Raw genomic sequence first — 16468 nt, 5'->3', positions numbered from 1 at the left:
CACGATTTGTTACACTAAAGCAGTAGACATCTATGCAAATAGATTATCTATGCTGAAAAAAACTCGATTAATGCCTTTATAACATTAAGAGAGACTATTTTTATGTTATAAAGAGTGTTTGTCTTATTTTAGTCGCTGTAATCGTTATTTAATCGCAACGAATTAATTTCCGGGAGAGGCCTGTTCACAAAACTAGCACCCTTGTCTTCGAGCGGGCTGAGTTGTACCGCTTGTGTGTGGCCGCCATCTTGTGGATATCTCATGAACTTACACCCGTGGATGAAACCGCGCACTGTACGGTAGAGGGGGCCATAACACAGAGCGCTTAGTCTGACTCTGACTCGCATGGTTGTGTCTACCCCGTTACAGCCTGGTATGAGTGAAAGCCGGCCCGCTTTCTGCAGCTCCCCTCTGTTAACACGGACCAAAGTTATCCCGGAATAAGGACAGCACGCATGTGCCGTCAACCCGGATGTAGATGCTTTTGTACGTGTCTACTCACCGTCTCGCCAAGTTGTGACAAATTTGCGGTTAAAGAATGATTTATGTGTCTTAGCGCCCGGCTGGACAACGCTTTGCCGTTCCAAATCGGTCCGAACCGGGTCAACCAGCCGTGACATGTGTCGATCGACGCGGATCGCGCATCCGTGTGACAGCTCCACAACAATCTGTCTGCGAAGAGCTGCACTGTTGATTCACGGTGAGACAACACAAGTGTGCGAAATAGCCTCCATGTATTTACTGTTTACACAAAGTGCGGACATGTGAGAGCGCTCTCAGCCCCCGCAGCCTCTCTGTGTTCCCGAAGTTCGGATGGCAGAGTTGGGCTGCTAACGTTTCTCCCCTCCTGTCCTGTGTCGTTGCAGAACCCGTCCTGTAACTTCGAGGATGGACTTTCGCGGCAGGAGGCACGAGCGAGGCAGCAACTGGACCGACCCGGAGATAGTGGAGCTGCTCCAGCTGTGGTCGGACGAGTCGGTCCAGATCGAACTGGAGAGCTCGCTGCGCAACCAGCGCGTGTTCGACCGCATAGCCCACATCCTGCGGGAGAAGGGCATCTACCGCACCGGCGACCAGTGCAGGGAGAAGATCAAGAAGATGAAGCTGGAGTACCGTCGCATCAAGGACAACTACAAGATGAGGTCCTGGAAGTTCTACGATGTGATGGACAGGGTGCTGGCGAACCGACCGGCTATCACCTACTCCTCCCTGGGCGGAGCTGTCATAGCCCAACAGGTGTTTCAGAGCCCGGGTGGGTCCGAGCCGTACGTGCAGGGGGTCCCAGCAGGCTCGTTTGGTCCCCTGTCCGCAGGGGGGTTTCTGTTTGGTCAGCCTCCAAAAGCCGGGGAGCAGCTGGATATTAAATGTGAAGATGTCGATGAGAGCATGCTGAACTCTGGTGTTGCGCCCCCCGAGATGTACTATGGGTCTGGAGATGACCAGGAGACTGACGGACAGTCTCTGCTGGGGCCAGAGGACCAACTGGGTCGAGGAGAGAGCTCAACGAATGCAAGAATCTCCCCTTCAGGTTTTCAATCCTAAATTCTATCACTGTCATTATTACTATTACTGTCAATTACATGACGTTAGAAAGTATTGGTAGTTGTAAAGTTAATATTCTTATATTTCATGTCCCCAGGTTTTAGTGACCTGAACATTGCCAGCTCTGCCACAGGTGCCGCCCAGACTGCTGGTGGTCCCATGCCGCACGATACACCCGAGCAACCCAGGAAGGATGGTTTCCACCCTCCAACATTTGAGAGACAGAAGAAGCGTCGCCGGGGTGGCAAAGCATCATCTGGCTTCGGGGGTGGCAGTCAGGGGCGCCTGGACAAAGCCCTGGCCAGCTTCCTGAACTGGCAGCAGTCGGCCGAGGAGCGCCTGCTCTCCCTGGAGGAGGCGCGGATGGAGAGAGAGTTTCAGGCCGAGGAGCGCAGGGAACAGCGGGAGGAGAGGAGGGCAGAGCAGGAGCGCCAGCACGAGCTCCGCCTGTTCCGCATGCTCACGGGGGCGTTGGTTGCGGCCAGACAGCGCGCCCCGGCTGCTGAGACGCAGCCGGCTGACCCCTCTTTCTCACCGCCAGCTCATCTGTCAGCTTCACTGATGACCACAGCCGCAGCCTCCCTCTCATCATCTTTATCTCAGCCCCCCTCAGAAGCTCCCGCCGCACAGGCCGTCTCCACTCAGGAGACAATAAAGTCAACTCTGCCCTCATCTGCCAAGCCCCGTGAAAGGTCTCTGGATGTTTTGGCAACAGCGAGATGTGTAGAAACTCCTGGCCCGAGCGTGTACCTGTCCAACCGTGGTAACAGCATCCGACAGCAGCAAGGCATTCTCCAGGAGGGCTTTGCCCAGTATGGAGCAGACAAATACCACGACACAGATAACCCTGGTGTGAGTTTGTGTCACATAATAAACACACAGCTGTCAGACACTAGTATTACTTTGTATAAGGTTTTCCTTTTGTTTCTGTCTCCCAGGGTATAATCAACATGGGCACCAGTGAGAACAAACTATGTTATGATCTTCTTCATAAACGGGTGAGATTTATGCAAGCACATCCCGGCAGTAATGATATAACGCTGCAGGGCGTAATGTACTATAATATTTGTTTGCCACGAAACATTATTCTTAATTATTGTGCCCGCGCTCACAAATGAATTTCATTTCCCTTCCCTGCTACAGCTGACCAAGCCCGACATGCTGCTTATTGACCCGTCTTTGTTGCAGTATTCAGACTGGAGGGGACACACGTTGTAAGAGATTAGCAGTGTACCTTTATTTTCATTTGGAGCGAGAAGCACGTTTGTCAAGTGGTTCATGGTAAAAGTTAGACCTGTCGAAGTAAACATTAACCCTCCCACGACCTTTTTCCGCTGTGCTCGCTTTCAGCCTGAGAGAGGAGGTTGCAAAGTTCCTGACGAACTACTGCCGTTCTCCAAACCCACTGAAAGCCGACAGCGTGAGTGAAGATAATTGCTTTCGCTGTGTGAGATAAGTACAGTCACTTGAATGGACTGTATAATGCAATGTACTTAATATTTTATATGGAGCAGATGACAATATTATATCTACCTTGCTATATGGTAAAACCTAAGAGATTGTGGAATGCATGTGAATAGCAGAGGTGGAGAAATGTTACCACGCACAATTACTCATATACTACAGGAAGAGTAGGCACAGTTCAGAGGCTGTGTTCGTATATACCGTATATAGTGACATTTTTATTGTACGGTTCCTTTTTTCCACAACATGTCAGAAGGAAACACTCAGGGGTGTAAATTGCGTGTTTCACCATGATACAACATTATATCCGTCTTTGGACAAAGACATGATATTTGCAGATTCGATACAGAGGCCTGCGATCGACATGAGATGACATCATCTGCTCATCTAACACAATTACATTTCTATCAACTCAGTAAAATAAGATTTGACAGTTTTATTACTGAAATCTTCAGTGGAAGTAATATTTTGTCAATGGTTTCTAGGCATTTAAATGAAAATTAGTTTATTCTTTAAAAAAATTGAATTGTGATACCCCTTTTTGTTGCAATATTGTTATTTGCAACATTTATACTATGAATAGATTAGTGGCATACATATAACATACAAAATGTTTACAACACTTATTCTATCACATCTACTGTAGTGCCACCTGAACCACCTACAACAATTCTACTTATGCATTAATCAAAATTAAAGTTGAAGGGGCACTATGTAAGAATTTATGTTTTAAAAAATTCAAATATTAACTAATTATTATTATTATTATTATCATTACTGTTATCGACAAAATGTAAATAATGTGAGTTTTGACGTTGTGTCAAAGACGTCTGTGCATTATTTTGAAGAGATGTCGACTGACGTTAGCATGCTAACCAGCTAGCCCCAATTTACAGCTGCACGGCTAACTGAGCTAATAGCAGCTACAATAAGCAACCGTTACTTTCATGATATGCTGTCTCCATATATTTAAGTGGTATATTCTTACACATGGCACCTTTTTAATTATTTGAAATTCTAGAGGGAAGCATTCTTTACATTGACTCTTAATTTCATGTAACCTCTAATAATTGCCTGCTTTACACCAGTCAAAATTACAAAGTCATATCATGAGCATGCTACCTGTATTTAGTAAATACTCCAAATACATTTTCCACAACAGTACATATACACTCTCTTTGTATTTCTATGAAAAGTGTAAATAAGGTTCCCCTCACACTGATACAGATGTCCTGCAAATGATATAGTTACGAGCCAATAAACCATTTTTAAAACGTCTCAAACAGCTGCCGCAGAACACTCTTTGGATTATAGCCATTCATTTTCAAAAATGAAGGCAGTGCATTCAAATAATTTATTTGATTAACTCCCAATGATTATGAAGATGCCAAATGCCTCAATTGAACTAACGTACTGTAGCTCTTTAAGGGTAAGCAACTTAATTTGCAGATGAAATGAATGGCTGTTTTAGTGGGTGGATGAATTTGTAGCGCATTTATCAGGCCTCCCTCTGTGCCCTGATTAGGTTATTTCATAACACGGTTGATGTGTGTGTGTCTGTGTGTGTTTTTTCAGGTTGTGGTGATGAATGGCTGCGGTTCCCTCTTCTCGTGTATCGCAGCAGTCATTTGTGACCCCAAAGGTAGGCTGAGAAAGCATCAGCATACACGCCCAATACATCCATATCTTAACTGCAGGAATTTAGTGTTAATACACAACAAGTGTGCCATAACAGGAAATCTGGTTTCTTTTTTTTTGCCTGTTTTCTATTAAAAATTATCATTGTTTAAGCATGAGAGAGAATTTGGAAATTGTAACATAATCATTCAGGCTTACACTTTTTCCAAATGTATTCATGCAGCTACATAAATTGCTTATTCTTTAGTGCTACTGCAAAACAAAGCCTCATTATAAGCAATGTAGTGCATTTGTATTGCTCAGTGACTGGCTTAAAGCAGCCCTTATTCATGTACCATATTTAATACCAACTTGTGTGCAAATATGCCATGAAAATGTGGAACAGAAAATAATTGAAAATGAACATGGTTTATATGAAAAGTAGCTTATGTGTGGTCGTTTAGAGTTTGGCCTGAGTTCACCGATGGTAGGTTTGTATGCATTTGTGCACTCAGAGTCATTCACAGTGACAATTTGCGAGGAGGTGATGTATGCGTTTGTGTTCAGATGCCACGTATCATCGTGTTTTTCATGTTCCAGATGCCATTCTCATTCCCACGCCTTTCTACGGGGTGATCACTGAGGATCTAGATCTGTACAGCGAAGTCAAACTCTTTCACGTTCCTCTTGACTGTGAGGTAGGAATGCAAAGGCTGGTTTACTTTCTGTGTGTTACAATGATGTATCAGTTGTTGACTTTGCAGATTGTATACGCTCAAAAGAACTCACATTTTCTGCACATTGCATCCACCTCGACGGATTGATGCATTATTCCTCTGAATCTTCTTTATTCACAGGCCGACAGCAAAGACAGCCGACCCTTTCACCTCACCGTAGAGAAACTAGAGGAAGGTCTGAAAAGAGCCAAGCTAGAGGTAATTCATGGCTGCACTCTTTCGTCAGCACTTATCCTCAATTATTATTTAACAAAGGGCGGAACCACTTAAAGAAATGCACTGGCAAGGTTCTTACTTCAGATACTAAACACCTTGGATGTCCTGGTGATATGTTTTTTAGCTTTATCTCTATAAAGACTGTGAGATACTTAATATCACTTTACATTTACTTAGAAGCTGGCTGTCTCTTTTAGGGGTTGATCATCCGGGCTGTTATACTGGTGAACCCCCATAACCCTCTGGCTGAGATCTACACCCCGAAGGAGATGATAGCATTCTTGGAGTTTGCCAAAAGGTGCGTTTTTTTTCCCCCCCCTCTATTATCTCGCCCTGCTGTCTAGCACAGTAATCCTCCCGGTGTGCAGCTGTGTGGCTCCTTTAAGCACAAGGCACTGCATACAGTTCCTAGTGTGAAGTCTTATTTTACAGCCAAGTGCGTTGTCCCGTGTGTGGAATATCAAGCGCTCTTGATGGAGTTTTATCACCTCTCCCGACCATCAGCATATTGTCAAGTGCAGCCATGTGCCAAGGAGTCACCTGCATCATCTATTGTTTTCTAAATGATGTTGCGAGAGTAATTCCCCCCACGCACCCGTGCAGGCACCGGGCTGTTGTAACCATAAACCACTGTGCTTTTACGCTAACGCAGGGCGATGAGGGAACAATTTTTACTTTTATGTCGCATTTGTTTTGTCATTAACGATCATTAGCAATATAAAACAAAGGTTTGTTAACGCTGCGCTTTTTATTTTCACGTCATCTCTTCTCCTCCTTCACTTCCCTCCTTTTAGAAATGAGCTCCATGCCATTGTGGATGAGGTGTACATGCTGACGGTGTTTGATGAATCAGTCACCTTTCACAGTGTCCTCAGTGTAGACAGGTACTGCGTGAACCTAACCTCCACGTGATTACTCTGTCGGACGCTTAATCATAACAATTGCGGCTGAGGACAGCCCCTTAACTGCTGATGATGTGCTCTCATTTCAGTTTGCCCGACCCACAGAGGACGCATGTGATGTGGGGGATGAGCAAGGTACGTACTGTGCTGAACTCTCTGAGAGAGAGGCTGAGACTTTTTAAATCCCTGCTGACAGTACGGTAAAATGTTTTTCATTAGATCTTTGTTTTCACAGTTTTTTTTTTTGTTATTTCTAGGACTTTGCCATGGCAGGAATCAGAATAGGCACCCTGTATACTGAGAACAGAGACCTTGTGGAGGCTTTGGCCAAGCTGGGTCCCTTCCACGGTATCTCTGGAACCACCCAGCACCAGGTAGCGCGACTCCTTCAGGACAGAGGTATGGATCCAAGAGTCACATGCTTTTGCACACATAATGTAAAAAAAAAAAAATCACACTTTTTCTCTCTTTTTGCACAAAGCAAGCAGTTTGTTGGGCTGAGTTGAAATTCGTGAATGCAAATGAGTTTGAATGGGAGCTTTTCAACGATGTCTGTCTGCTGTCGGGAGACATCATCGCTCTTTTCAGCTTCTTTTGAAATGACAGGAGCTCTGCATGGGGCTTCTGCTGCACGTCACGCCGCACAAAGACTCGTAAGATTGAATTTACACTCACCTATTGTCACTTCTCGCTGTCACGCTCTAGATTGGATCAACAAGGATTTTTTGCCCGAGAACAGATGCAGACTGAAAGCTGCTCACAGTTACCTGACAGGAGAGCTGCGGGGTATGGGCGTCCCCTACCTGGACAGGCCTGCTGCACTTTATGTCTGGGCTGACCTCAGAAAGGTAACAAGATGATGGGGCTGATGTTTCAGTTCTCACTTGTACATAGCCAATTCAAATACAAATAACCCCTTGAAACTGTTGCTGTAGACTTGATCCGTCACTGCTGTCTCTCCATGTCGGTAGTACCTCAGAGAGTCTTCGTTTGAGGAGGAGCTGTCTATGTGGCGGTGTTTCCTCAGACACAAGGTGGTTTTGAGCTGCGGTCAAGCCTTCTCCTGCTCCACACCCGGCTGGTTCCGCATGGTCTTCGCAGTCCAACAACCCCACCTTCAAGTTGGTGAGTGTGTGTTAAATCCCTCCCCCACCACCTTCCTGCTAGCGGTCCTATTAGCAGGGTTCGTACAGGTGCTTGAAATCCTCGAAAGTGCTTGAATTCCAATGTTGCATTTTGAAGGTCTGAAAAGTGCTTGGATTTTAGTTTAAGTGCTTGAAAGTGCTTGACATTATAACTCTGTTTCTTGGCAAAATTGGGATCAGACTGGATAGTTTGCTTAGTACAAAGAGAAATAAAATCAGTGTGTGTGTGTGTGTGTGTGTGTGTATCGTCACACGTGCAGCCTAGAGAAGGATGGCTGAGGAGAAGGTGAATTTGATGCAATTTGGACTGATGACATGTTCAGTATTAATAAACTTTGATGACTAAGCGAACAACTTAAAAAAAGTTTATGTCAAAAAGGAAAATGACATGGTGTTCTCAGGTATCTCCTTGTCTCGGTGCAAGTGTGCCTGAAGAACGCCAAGTGACTTCCCTTTTTTTGGATAAAACCTTGTGTTCTCCTTTAATTTCTAAAGTTTTTGCTATCATGAAACATCATTGTAGACCCTGAGAGGTCCCAGTCAACACTGCTGTACTGGGAGTGAACCCAGCCTGGGAGTGAGACCAGATTGTTGACAGGTAATACAGCACAGAGGAGGTTTTGTTTTCCCAGGGCTGAGTAAAGTAAAGCGCCGCTAGCTGCACGGCTGATCGAGCTAACAGAAGCTACAGTTAGCAGCAGTTAACTGTTTCCCTAGCAAGATTTAATCATGATTCTGAGGCCCTATCACCGTCCACCAGGTATCTCTGTAAATCCCCAAGAGTTGAGGCAGAGAATATGTTCTTTCTAAGATCCAGTATCACGCAAATCAGTGAATAAACTAATAAAGTTGTGTGTTTGTAATCAATGGTGGGTCTACATGGCTTTTCTAAACGCAGTTAAACCTGCTAAAAAATTGCCTATTGGCCCATTCCTAATACCCGCAGGCAAAGCAGTCCGTCTGCGACTTTTAACTGAAGCGTTACATCGTATGTCACAGACGGTAATAACTTCATAAAGGGCCGGAAACGGTATCAGAAGAGAAAAACAACAGTCGGCTGTATCCCAAATTCCTAAATGCCACCACCGGATGATGATGATGATGATGGTGATGCGTCAGCGCTTCACGCGGCCCACAGAAACACTCAGCGTCATAAAAAAAATGAGTAAGCATTTCGTTGGACGTAAAATGAATATACGCCCCCGAGCGCAGGATGAGTCATTTACCTTTTTTTCTTTTTACATCATTTTCCAGGAAATTACAAACTTTTAAAATACCTTTTAAAGATTCCCGCAAAACGACTATTTTGTCATGGTGGGGCCAGATATCGATGCGTTGGGGACAATCATTGCATGAAATAGATGATTAAAAAATCAAGATAGCTATTTTGTTTTGTGTTGAAAAGTAAATGTCTACTTTTCATCTTTCCAATTAGCGTGTTATGTTCCCCCATTATTCCCTTTTTCTGCCTTAAAACAACACATTGACTATATCTGTTATTACATTTATCAATAAATGGTTTGTGTTCCCCCGCTTTGAGTTTTTAAACTAGCTATTGATTGGATAATAGTGACTGACTTGTTCTTTTCATGTGTTTTGTTATTTTAGGCCTGAAGCGCATTAGGGAGGCTTTGAAAGAAATTGAAGGAAAAAGCACCAGCGCTGATTCTATCAAAGAGGCCAGTAAGGAGAGCAAAAAATCAGTGAAAGAGGACAGTGCAGATTCAGACAACGCTGCGATTGTCAATTCAACGTCGTCACCCCAGAGCAAGTCATCCGACCAGCTGAAGGAGAATGATAGCCCTGTTCCTGACACAGGCTCGCTGGCCGCCGAGGAGTTTGTGTTGCTGGACTGCCAAGCGTCGAAGCCTGCAGAGGGTCTGGGCTCTCTGATTGGGACTCTCAGGCACCAGATCCGCTCCTCTGATTGGCTGGAGAAAAATACTCCGGAGCTGTCTGCCGGAGAGGACCCAGAGATTCTTGATGTATTCAAGGCACTGCTGCAGAGAGCCAGAAAGTAAGCTTAGGATAAACAGGCGCGACTGGAGATGCCAAATTTCAAGAGGCAGCACTTCAAGCGTCCTCGCGTTTTTGTGGTGAAGAGCTCGTCGCACAGACACCTTACACAAGGTCAAATGTGATGCCTGTTTTCTGAGCGAAGAGCAAGCGTGAGCTGAGAGTGTGCTAAAGAGGAGGAGGAGGAGAAGAAAAGTAATTCAGGCAAGGCCGGGATGGAGGAACTGGACAGTGATGCGCTCTCTGCGTCTTGAGGCCTTATTTTAAAGCTGCTAAGTGAGACGGCCTTGCTTTTCTTGTGATCCCGAACTCTAAAAATCATTAACTCAAATTCCGAGTGAATGCCAAATTGTAAATCAACCAAAATCCGCCATGCTCTATTCTTAACCAGTACAGCAACTGTGCATCTTTTATTATTTGGTCTTACACACTTTATTTTATGAGAATGTGTTGTACTTTTCTTTTAAAGTCAATGATCTGTGAATAAATGAATGAATTATTATGTCTGTATCTGACTTATCTCGTACTTAATTATTTTAAGAGCTCTTTTCTCTTCTCTTATCCGAAACGTGCTCTGAAGGCATTTCAGCGGGGCCGTTAAAGAAAACAACAAGTTGCTGTTGGGTGGGCTGTGAACGCTTCTTCCGTTGCAGCAAAGGAAAGTAAAGGCGGCGGTAGTTGTGTGACGAATGGGAACCACATCTGAGGTTATGCCCCCCTGTGATGTAGCGAGAGTGGGATTTCCTTAGATGTTGTGTCATGAGTAATGACAGTCTGACACCCCCCCCCACACAGTTTCTGCATTTGACATAAACAAATGTCAAAAGGGGGAATTGTGCTGTTACAGATTAAATAACAAGGGATTTTTACAGTTTGTAACTTCCTTATATTATCAGGCAATTCTTTATTCCTTTTTGCACAGAAGTTACACCAACTCCTGCTTCCTCAAACATCGAATGGCGCTTTCACTTTCTCTGCAGTGTGAGTTGGATGGTCACGGTGGAGAATTCACGGGGAAATTTAGCCTCCGGCTGGGGGAGTTTCCATTGCAGCAGAGGGCGGAGTAACGAGGGGTTGATCTGCGAGTGAGGGCTTGTGGTGAGCGGTACAAGTTATGATGTGTCTGGGTGTTGAAAGTGTTTGTACAGTAGGAGTTGTACAACAGCAGACGCAAGTCGCTCCTGTAGTCTTGTACCTGTTCGCCGACTAACTTCGCAGCCTGGCTCAGGAAACCTCTCTGTTTCTTTTCAACAACACAGGTAAGACTGCTTTCATTGAATCTGATTTAAATAAACAAGATGAGCTTAGCTTTGAGACAGATTGTCCTTCTGTTACTCAGTGTTCTCCCTGCCTCTCTGTCTCTTTCATAGTGGTGTACAAATATGAAGTTGCTGGAGCTCGGGGACTCCATCAGTCGCTTCAGGGTTTCTCAGTCCTGCGTGGGCTTGGCGGGCTGCCTGTGTGTGCTCTACGCAGTATGGACACCGTTCTGGCTGAAGGATAAAGGACTCTGGACGGAGTGGAATAACACTAACACTGAGCAGGCAAATCACAAAGGTGTCTTCAACGGTGAGCAACAAACTGCACTCCCCTTTTTTTGACATTTCTCTGCAGTTCACAAGTCATCGGTCTAAAGCTTCGGGTTTAAGAGGTTGACTGACACACAGTATAACATGTCCAGTAAAAGTGGATGAGGCAGGGCAGCATATTTAACAAGGCATAAACTTTGCCTTTGCTGTATGTCGATAAGGCAGTGGGATCAGCCCGAGGGAGACTTGTTTACACCTCTGAATCTCTGGAGGGGATAAACACCAGGTGGAACATTTGGAAATACTCTTGGTTGCAGATGAGCTTCTCAAGAAGTAGTAAACAAGTTTGAGCCTGCTCCTGGACCCGATAAAGTGCATTCTTCGTATCTGCTGAAGCACTCGAGCTGCGCTCAAGGCAAATAACTCAAAAAGACCTCGCTGAGAGAAAGTTGGCCGCCTGTCAGTTTGCTGTTTTCCACCGCTGTTTTTTCATTCCACTTTCAGAATGACTCCAATCACCTGAGGAGAGCTGCTTTCCTTTCAGTGTTTGATTTTTTTTATATTGGATGCCAGTGTCAAACTACAAAAACAGAATCCTATTTGACAACAAATTCCACCATAAATTCTTCAATGAATTCGCAAAAAATAGATTAATAAATAAAACATAACAAGAAAAACAAAAAGAAAGTTACACCAAAGGTATTTCAAAAGTTATTGTCCCTTATGCTTGGAAGAAAAGTGTCAAAGGTCAAAACAGCTTCAATCAGTAGCCAGTTGTATGATGTTTTGGCAACACGTTAGCTTCAGACAGGCAGCATAATATCCAGCTTGGTTAGCAGTAAATACAGGAAAACAAAATTTACCAACCACAAATGAACTTTTGCAAAACAGATGTAATAGTAGCCTATGTGTACCGTGGTCACAGATAAATGACAAAATTGACCCCTGGATGTAACAATGTCAGTCAAACTGCCATTTAACTGTGCTAATGATGTCATTAATCTAATAAACAAACACATTGAGTCCACATACATGAAAGTAAAAAGAAAGTAAAATACAATAAAGTTATAAACTCAACTGTTGTCGCTGTATGTAGTTGTATGATGTTTTGGGCAACACAGACAGCTAGCATGATAGCCAGCATGGTACGAAAACAGGGAAAAAAAGCTAAATTAATAAACCACAAATGAATCCCACAAAAGCTGGTAGAGTATAGTATAGTATAGGATAATGCCTCAGTAAAGTTATAAGAGACTGCTGTCGATATTTGCTTGGTCACAGATAAGAGACAATTTCAACCGTAGGTGTAAAAATGTCAGTTAAACTGCCATCTGACTGTCGCTTCTCAAACCAACGGGCAATTATCAGCCAAACTCTCCCCTGGCAGAATTTGTCGTATTCTCATGACGTATTTCTAATTGTATAAACACATTTTTTATTTTTTTTTTTTACAGTAAATGAGCGTTGTCTAAAAGTAGCTCCATGTGCTCGAAAAATGACCTTAAAAAGTACACAAACTCTCGGTCTTACTCTGCTGGTTTCAGGTGTGGGCATTCGGAGGAGCGTGTCGTCACCTCGACACGTTTCCCTTCACCATGCTGAGTGCTTGCAGTAGACACTAACGGCTGAAATCGAAAATGTCAGTCTCTCTCATTACTGACTTGCGTATATGTCATTCTGTGCTGTTTTGTGTCTCCCAGCCCTGGAAGCGGAGAGGGTATTTGCGGTTCTCTCCTTCCTGATGGCTGTCAGCACCGGCGCTCTGTGCCTGGTGTTCGCCCTCTGCTGGACGTCTCAGACGGTGCGCTCCTACTCCAACACTCGTTCTCTCCTGATGGCAGGACAGGCGCTCTACCCCACCACACTGCTGCTGCTCACCATGGCCTCGACAGGTAACGCCACTGCAACGCTCAAAATATGTAAAAAAAAAAAAAAAAGAAAACCCACTTCTTTTGCCCGTGTTTTCACGTTTCACTTTATTAATTATTTATCTTGTTGGCGTTTTAGAAGTATTATATTCATTAGCAGTAAAGCAGTAGCACCAAGAATTTCTAATTAACCTCCAAATAGCCTTTTGGTTTGTGTAGTTCACGTCAGACTCACACCTCCACAGATTCTTTTATGTACCGCTCATTTACATACCCTGCTGGGCAGCAGTTTTTAAAGAGACTTTTTGCTTTCCGTGGAATTGCAGTTCATTATCATACAAACTCTTTTCTACAGCTCCAGGCATTTAATAATTGACCTTAATGACTTTGTTCTTTTTCCTTCGCAGTGATACTTGATTTGACTCGTTTTTCTTTTCCTTTTCTCTCCACAGGTTTCTTCTTTCTCCTCAGCTGGTCTCTGTTCACTTATCATCACCGGGAGGAAATCAGTCAAGACCTCTCCAGCCTCGGCTCCTCCTATTGGTTCGGGGCGATAGGTTGGTTCCTGCTGTTGGTCGTGGAGATGATCGTCTTCGTAGCGGAGCAAGCTGTTGTGCCGGACATCCTGCCAGACTTAGAAAAGGCCGTGGAGTCTTGGCGGATTTCCTCTCAACCTAGGGCTCCTACGCTCTCCTGCAGCGACAGTTCTTACTGTGCTTACAGCCCGAGCGACATGTATCCACAGAGGTTTGTGTCAGCAGCACCCTGAGCGAAGTGCATAAGAAAGAAAAAGACAAAAGGACATGACTGCGAATGTGTACGGTACACATTAATGCGCACAGGCTCAACGAGAAACCAGCAATCCCTCGCTGCTCTACAGATCCATACAACCAGACTGCATATTGATTCACTGTGTTTGGAGTAAAGTGTTAAGCCAGAAGAATTAAGGATCCTGAAGCCTGGAAGTCAGTGTGACAGGAGGCTCCCGCTTCCTGAAGAGCTGACGGTGCCACTCACTCTGAAGTGTATCGTCAGTATTGACTGAAATCTGAAATATGAAAACACTAAGGGCCAACAGCGCCGGTGAGAACTAAGATGAGGACTGTCCTCTGACGGGGTGATGTGTAGAAATTTGTGTACAAAGTTCTGAATCTCACAGAGTTCTGTCCAGGTTTGTGCTTTTTTTTTATGTAAACGAAACACAAAATATTCAAGCAGTCTCTTTAACTGAATGCTTCAGTCGGTGCTGCAGTGGAGATGAATGTTAGAATAGCGTCATCACGTTATGACCATGTGACACTTTAGACGGATCTCAACAGAGGAAATTTATTTTCAGATGTTTTATTTGTAAAAAGTTGAGCTACATGCGCACAATATGCTGAGGACATCATGATTGTTGTCAACTACTACTGACAAATACACATGTGTTTCTATGTTGTTTCCTCCTTTTGGTATTCATTTTGTCATTAAAGCAACATTATGTAAAAATGGCAATTTTGTGTGATTTGGCGCCCCCTACAGTTTCTGTCGATACAAATTTCAGGTCTTCAAAGACTTGTCAACTAATGTAACGTACTTGCTAACTACAAACAAAACTCAGTACGTCATAACAGTGTTATGTCTTGAAATCTTGACGTTAACGTGTATGTAACTGTGATCCTACGCACAATAATTCACCCTGCTTCAAGTCACAGTAACATTGAGAAGATTTCAAAACTGTTATTCTGCGGAGAGAAAAAAAAGTTTCATATTGTCGCTTTAAGTCTCGCAAAAAGTAATCGTTGATTACTACTATGAATGACGCTTAATCCAACATTATCACTTTTCAAGGAAGCCATAAAAGTGTATTATTTTTATATCGCAACATACTGCGAAAAACAAATTATTGAGCTTTGAGAATTTACATTTTTTTTGTTGAGATGTGCTTTGTGTTCGTCAAACTGAGAGTCGGCGTAGCACCAGGGTCGCTGCTAGAGGGGGCTCTGCGGTGCCTTGTGGGCAGAGGGAAGTAAATTCTGGAATGAGCTATTAAACAATTAAACAACAACAATTAAAATTCATCTCAACCGATGATTTAAAGAACACCAGAGCTGAGATCCCTGTTTAACGGACATGTTGTTTAATGTATTTTGTTGATTTTTGCATGTCGTTATTTGCTCATGTTAGCCGCCGAGGGACTGCGAGTGTAAATGAGCATTCTCACTTAATGCATATTTACGTTGTGTATTGTTACACCGGTGTTCATTAACTGGCGCTGTCCCTATCAAATCAAACAAATAAACAATAATAAAGCTCCCCGTGGTAATTGTTAGTCCTCGCCGTTAGCTATTCAAAAGAGGTAATTTCAGTCATCAGCGCGACATTGTTGTCTTATAAAAGACGTCCTGTTCGCCAGTGACGAGTTATAATTAGCAAAAGTGATCATACCCTTTTTCAATTATCCCTTATTTAACTGCCAATTAGCAGTCGTATGGATACCAAAATGAGCTGCATGTATAGTATGTTGAGCGAAGGTGAGTGTATTCCGACGGCGCGCTGTTCTCGCCCCTTCCAGAGCTAAATGAAAGTTTTATGTTTACATCCTTGCCGGTGTGTCTGTCTTGAAGGTAAAAGAGTGTTATCATCAGTCCGCCAGGACTCGCATGTGTAGTGAAGCACATTTCTCTCCAGCCAGCCCTACATCTGTCTGCCTCTTGAAACACTGAGCTCATGCGTTTTTTCCAGCTCTGGAGAGCATTTTGGACCACCACGCAGCAGACTGCCTCCCAAAGTCGTTATTTACTTTTCTCTCACACATTCCCCGGAGGAGAGGAAGAGGAAGCACTCTGACGCTGGACTGCTTATGTTTATGCTCTCAACCTGCCAAAGTGGGGGAGAATTAAGTGGCTCTGGCTCTGTTAATTGGGCGTTAATCAGGTGTTGCTCTAATTAAAAGGCAGTTCCGCCCTGTTGGGCCCTGGTAATGAGTTTGTTATTAAATCCACAGAGGATTTTTGTCTCTTTTTCAATTTACCAACAGGGTAGCGCTTAATTGCTGTGTAAATGAGGGGAATGTCCTTGAAGGTCGTCTCGCATCGGCACGCGATCCATGAACGGAATTGTTGGAGAGGGCCTCGCCATCGCGCAAACTTCGGCTCCATTCGAAATTTCGCTGTCGTTGACCTCTTGCGACCGGCCGTGCCGAGTACAACTATCATTTTATCCGGCCTAATTTGCTTAATTGTTAGAGCAGGCGGCCCACTGACCTTTTTCCAAATACGAGTACCTCTGAAATTGATTTCTCTTTCATCTGAAGTTGGTTTTATCTCCCTGACACGAGAACGCCTGCGCCACTTAAATGTGCCGGCGTCTCATAAACAAAACCCTCCATCTTTCACCCCCTCTCGCCACGAACGCTGCTCTTTCACCTTCCCGAGAAGAAGCGGACCAAAA

At 44.1% G+C, this 16468-nt stretch overlaps 2 protein-coding genes across 3 annotated transcripts; both read left to right on the top strand.

Annotated features, from left to right (window-relative positions):
- The first annotated feature begins 222 nt into the window (after nucleotides 1–222).
- accs (1-aminocyclopropane-1-carboxylate synthase homolog (Arabidopsis)(non-functional)) lies at nucleotides 223–10147 on the top strand. 2 transcript variants are annotated; one of them, XM_030426383.1, is made up of 16 exons: nucleotides 223–700; nucleotides 867–1528; nucleotides 1676–2394; nucleotides 2481–2540; nucleotides 2686–2756; nucleotides 2893–2962; nucleotides 4582–4648; nucleotides 5224–5321; nucleotides 5481–5558; nucleotides 5774–5874; nucleotides 6371–6460; nucleotides 6568–6613; nucleotides 6736–6877; nucleotides 7184–7326; nucleotides 7450–7603; nucleotides 9232–10147. In XM_030426383.1, the coding sequence occupies exons 2-16, from the start codon at nucleotides 889–891 to the stop codon at nucleotides 9642–9644; spliced, it is 2892 nt and encodes a 963-aa protein (XP_030282243.1). In that variant the 5' UTR covers nucleotides 223–700; nucleotides 867–888; the 3' UTR covers nucleotides 9645–10147. The 2 variants fall into 2 exon arrangements, with proteins under 2 accessions (XP_030282243.1, XP_030282242.1); XM_030426382.1 differs by having other exon boundaries at nucleotides 224–700; nucleotides 1640–2394; nucleotides 9232–10143.
- Nucleotides 10148–10213: 66 nt separating this feature from the next.
- LOC115586919 (uncharacterized) lies at nucleotides 10214–14524 on the top strand. The gene is made up of 4 exons (XM_030426386.1): nucleotides 10214–10898; nucleotides 11010–11208; nucleotides 12869–13060; nucleotides 13489–14524. The coding sequence occupies exons 2-4, from the start codon at nucleotides 11022–11024 to the stop codon at nucleotides 13803–13805; spliced, it is 696 nt and encodes a 231-aa protein (XP_030282246.1). The 5' UTR covers nucleotides 10214–10898; nucleotides 11010–11021; the 3' UTR covers nucleotides 13806–14524.
- Nucleotides 14525–16468: the final 1944 nt, after the last annotated feature.

This window comes from Sparus aurata, chromosome 8 (genome assembly GCF_900880675.1).
Source record: "Sparus aurata chromosome 8, fSpaAur1.1, whole genome shotgun sequence".
NCBI classification, from domain to species: domain Eukaryota; kingdom Metazoa; phylum Chordata; class Actinopteri; order Spariformes; family Sparidae; genus Sparus; species Sparus aurata.
The sequence above is the reverse complement of the archived record's forward strand: the minus strand, read 5'-3'. Positions and strand labels throughout refer to the sequence as shown.

What these genes read in the sequence shown, in the direction of transcription:
- accs (XM_030426382.1), top strand. Translation starts at nt 889, where the DNA reads ATGGACTTTCGCGGCAGGAGGCACGAGCGAGGCAGCAACTGGACCGAC. An exon ending in GACTGGAGGGGACACACGTT is followed by an intron (nt 2,757 to 2,892) that starts GTAAGAGATTAG and finishes GCTCGCTTTCAG; the next exon opens with CCTGAGAGAGGAGGTTGCAA. An exon ending in ACAACCCCACCTTCAAGTTG is followed by an intron (nt 7,604 to 9,231) that starts GTGAGTGTGTGT and finishes TTGTTATTTTAG; the next exon opens with GCCTGAAGCGCATTAGGGAG.
- LOC115586919 (XM_030426386.1), top strand. Translation starts at nt 11,022, where the DNA reads ATGAAGTTGCTGGAGCTCGGGGACTCCATCAGTCGCTTCAGGGTTTCT. An exon ending in TCACAAAGGTGTCTTCAACG is followed by an intron (nt 11,209 to 12,868) that starts GTGAGCAACAAA and finishes TGTGTCTCCCAG; the next exon opens with CCCTGGAAGCGGAGAGGGTA. An exon ending in GCTCACCATGGCCTCGACAG is followed by an intron (nt 13,061 to 13,488) that starts GTAACGCCACTG and finishes TTCTCTCCACAG; the next exon opens with GTTTCTTCTTTCTCCTCAGC.